Here is a 6,952-nt window from a genome sequence, read left to right as displayed (position 1 = left end):
ACCAATACCTTCACATAAATAACGAAAAAAACTGATTTAAGCATTGTTTACTTATGCGAAAAATAAAGCATAGCTTAGACTTCTAGTTTCATATGCTTGTATCCCAACTAAGGTGCTAGTAAGGCATATTGACGTATAACATCTAGCAATATCAACAACAACTACAGATCTTTTCTCGCAAATCATGCATGAGGTAAGTAAGTCATGATTAACAGAGGGAAGTTTTATGGTTCATATTCTTCTGTAGGACTTTCCTTTCCTCAATAACTAAATTAAACAAAAACATGTCAAATTTGAATGTTGTATTTACCAATTTAAGGTTGTACATGCTACTTTCAGGCATAACCTTAACAATATATAGGTTTTAGTTAATCAAAGTTAATCACTTGTACCACAGTTTCGGTTATCATATTAACCAAGTACAATGCAAAGCTTCCTGTAGTTCGGGTTAAATGTATATTGTTTCTTCTAAAGCGACAATTTTTGTTTCATAATCATGGCTCTCATACTGCAGTGTCTTAGCAGTAGTGCAGTAAGTTTACCAAGCTGATCTTTGCTAGGAAAAGCATTAGAGGAGACAAACAATTAATTTGTATTCATATGGTATCTAAAAAATCCTCCAAATGAGAACGCCCGGAACATAAATGAATATGATCATGTACAGTTTATGCAAACTAAAAATCAATAATAACTATAATCATAACGAGAACTCCATCCTCCAGGTAGTTACACCAGCATTACTAAATTAGTTGTCTATGAAACATTCATATCAGGGTAAGAACTGCTGCTGAAAAAGAGTTTCTTTCAAATTGTTTCTTATGGTCATATCCAGTTTTAAGATGATACTGAGTGTCACTATAAAGATTTTTCACCTAATAGTGCAACAATACACACTGTCCATACAGACAGTTAAAAAGAAGAAATCACCACAACATGAAATATAGTCAAGTTTTATATTTTCCGTTGTTTTAGGTACATACAAGCTTCAGGGGAGCAACATGCGCTAAGATTGATTTAACAGACCGCCCATCAGACCGCCCTTCAAAGTCCATGTGTACCAGTGCACACTTCACTTGGACCTGAAATATATGACCAAAGCATTAGCATTTACAACAATACTGCCAGCTATAAAACAATATGAAGGGTCAATAATCACAGATTCATGGTGAAAGCGTAGGTACATGATAACCAAACATTCAAAAATAGTATAGAGTGCCCGAAAAACTTATTAGCAAGGAAAATTCTATAGTGACCTTTCCTGTGGTATGTACAAAGCATATCTCAGAGGTTCAAAGGTTATCATCACCTTTTCAGATGTAATTTATCCAAATATGCATTCATAACGGGAATTTAATGATACATCTAGCATCTTCATCATATTAAAGCAGACTGATGACTTTCTCTAAATGACAACTAAGAAGCTTGTATTTTTAAAAAGATACCCGGTAGGTGTTGCTAGAACATAAAACTACAACCCTCAACCCTCAACAACTTTGGGGTTTCGGTGTGGTGGCAGGAGATCTAACATGGGTATCAAAGCAACCCAGGTTTGGATCTTGTTGGCCACAAATTTAAGGAAGATTTAAACAAATTGTTACCGTTGTAGGTTTCAGCGAGCTCAAAGTCTAATTAGCCCCTAAACTTTAACCAGCTTTTCTACAAAGCCCTTGAACTCCTATTTTCATCTATTAAGCCCTTAAATTTTGTCCAACTTTCCTAGGAAGCCCTTAAACTCTCGTTTCAGTCTATTAAGCCCCTAAAGTTTGTCTTTTCATTCTATTTAGCTCCTAAAGTTTGTACTTTCATTCTATTTAGCCCTTATGGTCCAACATAATTATAAAAGGGTATAATGTCGTATTGAATTGTTTTTTAGGGAAGTGAATACTGTCATGCCAATATCTATAGAAGGATATAATTTCATATAACTGAACAGATTCTTAGATTAGTTAAAGGGAAAAAAATAATAATTCCTCCTCAATGTTTGGCTAAAAAACCCAATAAAATTCAATTGTACATGCTGCTTCTATTTCAATCAAAATTTTTACTGCATTATTGTATCTTGACTATACTTACGTCACAATGCTTTGATTCTTTATTATGTCCATCCCAAAACTTGCATACTGGGTGACAACTTTGAACAAATAGCAGATAGATCAAAGCTCAAATTGTAAGGCTTTGTCATGTCAATTCTTTTTACAGTATTCCAATTACATCCTAGCTAAAACATGTATTTGGAAAACATGTATTTGGGTGGTGTTTGAGGTTTAAAACCATCATCGGGGCTGGACATGAAATTTAAACCTTTAGAGGCTAAATAGAATGAAAATAAAAAGTTTAAGGGCTACATAGATTGAAATAAGAGTTTGAGGGCTTCATAGAAAAGTTGAGTAAAGCTTAGGGGCTTAATAGATTAAAATAAAAGTTTAAGGGCTTCATAGAAAAGTTGTGTAAAGTTTAAAGGCCTATTAGACTTTGAGCTCGGTTTCAGCCCATAAAAAGGGCTCTCAATAAATGCAACTATAACCCTCACCCTTGACTACAACTTCACAGTTTCGGTGTAGTGGCATGGACTTTGACAGGTGTAAAGTAGATATATACAACTTCTGACTAGTGCTTTGCAAAACAGAACTGCATTAAATGGGGATACAACCAAGAGCAGGTTTGTTGTGCAACTGGATCCTCAATCCAGAGTGATGAAAGCAGTAGGGGAAAAGAAAAGAGACACTAATCAATGGTATGAAATGAGGCAGAGAGAGGAAATAGGAAAAAGAGGAGAAAATAAAAGGGAAGAGGGAAGATCAAGATAAACGGAAAAGAGCAACCAAAAGAAGAAGGGTTATTTGCATATATATATCCCTTAAATCATGGGTATTTGCAAAAATACCCTCCAAATCTCAGTATCTGAAAGAGTACCCCTCAAATCATCAATTTTGGAAAAAATTACCCTTAAAGTAATTAATCGTCAACTCTGATAGGCTAATTTGTAATTACAATGTAAAAATTATCAACAAAATAGTCAAATTTTTATCATGAAGTTGATGATTTGTTGATTTGTTGATTTTAGAAGTACCTTTTCTCAAAGTTGATGATATGATGGGTAGTTTTGAAAATACTAATATTTGGAGGTAGTTTTGCAAATACTAATATTTGGAGGTACTTTTGCAAATACCCATGATTTGAGGGGTATATATGCAAATAACCCAAAAGAAGATGAAAAAAATTTGAAGAATGATTTCTACAACCTGCAGTACAAGAAAAGAAAATCAGACATCAGCGACATCTCTCTTCTCCTATTTACCTTTTTTTCTTTCTCATGTCAGTTAGGTATAAGAATATGAGATTTGATTTGGAACTTAAGGTTATATTCATCGAGCTATTGTCATACCTTGTAATATTTAATCAACTAACCCTACAGCAGGTGTACACAGTTTAATATGTAATTTGATATAATCTGCCCCATAACTAAGAAGTTATGCCCATTACATGATCACATTGGAGAACAGAATTATAGCAAAACACAACAGGGCAGCTAGATGGTCAGACTCTAGGCAAGCCCAATCTTAAAATGCGCATTAGCTATGAAAACACTATTCAAAATGTTTATAAAAGCAAGGATGTGCAACGAAGTACACATTATGTGCGACCATAGGGACTATGTACAAATTAGCTTACATTTGACAACAGTTGGTCATTTTAATAATGCAGGAGGCACGGAATCATGTCACAGAAGATAAAAAGACATCAGCTAGGAGGTATCTTATAACCTAAGTTGCTTCCATTTTCATGCACTCAAGCACTTCAGAGGATTTGGTCGGAAGGCAGCATGATCTTAATTCAACATTCCTTAAAAAAAAAGGATGACATTGCCTTGTACCAAGTTGATGCACGTTATTACGTCAGACACATGAAATCTACCTATTAGATGTCTCCAATTGGACTAAAAAGGCTAAAGAATTCTATCCCTCGCTATAACGTGTAATATGATATTACTATCTAATCATGTATTTAGGTTATATTTTCCACTGGTTAACAAGGTGTAAAAACAATACTGGGAACACCCAAAACAAACAGATATGATGTACAGGTACAAAATAATTACGGCAACTAAAACCATGCATTCATGACAAATATCTAAGAGTATACGCTATAAGCACAACAAACAATGAGAGAGATCATGTAGTTTAACTTATTCATCTGAAGAGATTTCAGATGAAATAGAACCAGAATAAGTTAAATGCGAGAAAAAGATAATTCAATATTAAAATCTCACTGTTAAAGTTGTTGCTTCCGAAAAAGAAAATTGTAATTTTACATACAGTGACTTCATTTGAAACAACTTTAGAAGGTGTTGAATCAAGGAGCAACTGAGCTGAGACTTCATCAAGTTTACCAGCCAGATCACCTCCTATACCCTGGAAAGAGATGAAAGAAGAAATCTATATTACAACACACAATAGAATTGGATTTGTAGGCTCATAGCTATTGAACATGCGGATAAAACTTTATACAGTTTGCAAGGAAAACCATTTAAACATTATCACTTAGCAAGCTAGCAAGCAACGAACAATTGTTCCGTGCCTCATGCCTAAGACTAAGACATACACGTCGCCTATAGAAAAAGGTATTTCCTTACTTATGTCGACGAAGTTACATGCTAAAACCTCATATTAGGTAAACTAATAGTGCACTGATTGGTGCACCATGCATAATGGTTTTATAACAGTTAACAGAAGAAAAAATGGGTATTGTTATCATGGTCATCATTTGTGATAGGACATAGTTCTAATTCATTAAAGTACAAGATACATTTATTGGCATAACCTAGCCACAAAATCGCACTTGTGTTATGTCGGAACTAATTGTAACGAAGACAATAACAACAGAGCTCTACTATATATATGAATACTTTCTCTCTGTTGATGACTTAATGTTTCACGTGCACCATTCGTGATAGGACTTCTGTTCTAATTCACTAAAAAATAATATAGATGTTTCACAGATAACCTAACCAGTAAAGTGACCCTTGTCTTATGTCGGAGCTAAATGTGACAAAAGAAACACTAACAACATCGTTTTAACTCTATACATTTATGTTTTCCTTCTATCCAGCTGGTTTGAGGACCATACCCTCCGTTGATGGCTTATTGTTGGCCTAATTAATTTAATATAAATGCAAAAATCGCAGCATATGCTTTACCCTGAACTTCTGGTCTCATATCTAACTCTAAATGTTTGACCTAAAATATTGGCCTTGTCTAGCTCAATCTGAACTTCGATCAATGCCACCTCCAATTATATCGAACAAAGTCAAAGTTTATGATGACTAATTAATGTAACACGTAAGATGCAGCATATGTTAATGAGAAGATGTATTTGGTGTACTAGTCCCAAAAGACAGGTGCCTCGAGTGGCAGGATGAAATGAAATAAGTGCTATGAAAGTTGCAGGCACCAACATGTGACTCACAATATATTTGTTGTTAAGGATATAACAGCAAAGAAAAATCATCTAATAGAATCATGCCCTAAGAGCAAGGACACCAATTTGGATGGATGCATTTATAGATACATATACTTACGCCAAAAAAGAGAACAAAGAAAAAAGAAAAGCACAAAACAGCAAATTAATTAGCTTCGCCATCCTGCTGTCTAATCATCAAGACCTATTCTATTTACCAAATAAAAAACCAACCAAAACCCCCCACCCCAACACAAAAAAACCTACACTTCCTCTTCCCAAAAACAGAACCATCCAGGTGGACATAACAAAGTTAAAACACAAAGTAAAGCAAGAAAACAACCTGTTTATCACTACCCCATCCTGTGTCTAGCCACCAAAACTCACACAATTTTCCTCGCATACTAAAATAGAAAGGGCATAGCTTATTTACAAGGCATGGTGTTGATAACATAACTGTAATCAGGATTACAAGAACATTATAGTGCTGGACAAACTAAGAATATAAGAAGTTAGAGGTTCTGTCCATTTTAACATGTTCATCTTATACGTAATATAGTACTGAAACTTCATATGCGTTCATGTATTATGGGCAAACTTACTTGCGCAGATGGCTGATCCATGTCTTCATCCTTAGTTATGTAGTCATCAGGATTGATAATCTCACCATAGTCATCCCATTCAGCAGAGTTTTCGTAAAATGGAAACATCGGAGCAACACTGGTTGCTGAAGGAATGAACCCATCAATGAGAATGTCACGATTTCCACCAAAGCGTGAGGTAGCCACTGAAAGGCACAACATATGAGAATGGCATGTAAGATCCTTGAAATCAACACAAAGACGCAGAGAATTTGAACCAACAAAAAGTCAATAAGAAAGATAAGTGATGCTTATTTAAGTTAGTTTAAAATAAATGCTGCTATTATATCATGGACAACTGATAAGAATGACATCAGGAATCTAAATAGACAATAATCATATCAGATGTGCTAAAAAAATTACATGCCATTCATACAAGCAAGAAACCTCTCATTTACTTAATGAAAGGGAAGAAATCTCCATGCCCCATTAGTTTCCAACTTCTATTTCCCATTATCACTGACCTTTACTTCCGCTACTACCTCCTCTCCTTACAGTGAGCTTATGCTTGCATCTATACTCCCTAATCCCAACCCTCACCACCGCGCCTCCCTTCTTGCACTGCCTCATTGTGCTCTTCTACCCTATACATGTGACGCTCACTCACTCACACCACTGTCATTTCTCTGATGTGGCCAGCTCACCTAACCCAAAACACAATGTGCATGAAAAAGATCTATATCGTCAAGGTATTCTCTTAAGCGAACAATGTTATCGCTCCTTAATACTACCCCCTTTCCCCTCCCTCTCTATGTCTATTGCCAGTGAGCTACACTCTTCCGCCAAAAGAAATTATCATACGCACAAAATGTGTTTGATACTTGCTGGGCAATGATATCAGTCCATCAAGAACA

The 6,952-nt window shown here is 35.3% G+C and overlaps 1 protein-coding gene across 1 annotated transcript in view; it reads right to left on the bottom strand.

Moving 5' to 3' along the window:
- LOC109848634 (cleavage and polyadenylation specificity factor subunit 2) overlaps nt 1-6,952 on the bottom strand; it is a 20,272-nt gene that overhangs the window by 4,132 nt on the left and 9,188 nt on the right. The window contains 4 exon segments of the mRNA XM_020418246.1: nt 1-8; nt 931-1,079; nt 4,317-4,412; nt 6,060-6,244. The exon segment at nt 1-8 is cut by the window's left edge and continues 95 nt beyond it. Of these exon segments, the coding sequence (XP_020273835.1) occupies nt 1-8; nt 931-1,079; nt 4,317-4,412; nt 6,060-6,244 (438 nt within the window).

The sequence above is a fragment of the Asparagus officinalis genome, chromosome 7 (genome assembly GCF_001876935.1).
Source record: "Asparagus officinalis chromosome 7, Aspof.V1, whole genome shotgun sequence".
Taxonomy (NCBI): domain Eukaryota; kingdom Viridiplantae; phylum Streptophyta; class Magnoliopsida; order Asparagales; family Asparagaceae; genus Asparagus; species Asparagus officinalis.
The sequence above is the reverse complement of the archived record's forward strand: the minus strand, read 5'-3'. Positions and strand labels throughout refer to the sequence as shown.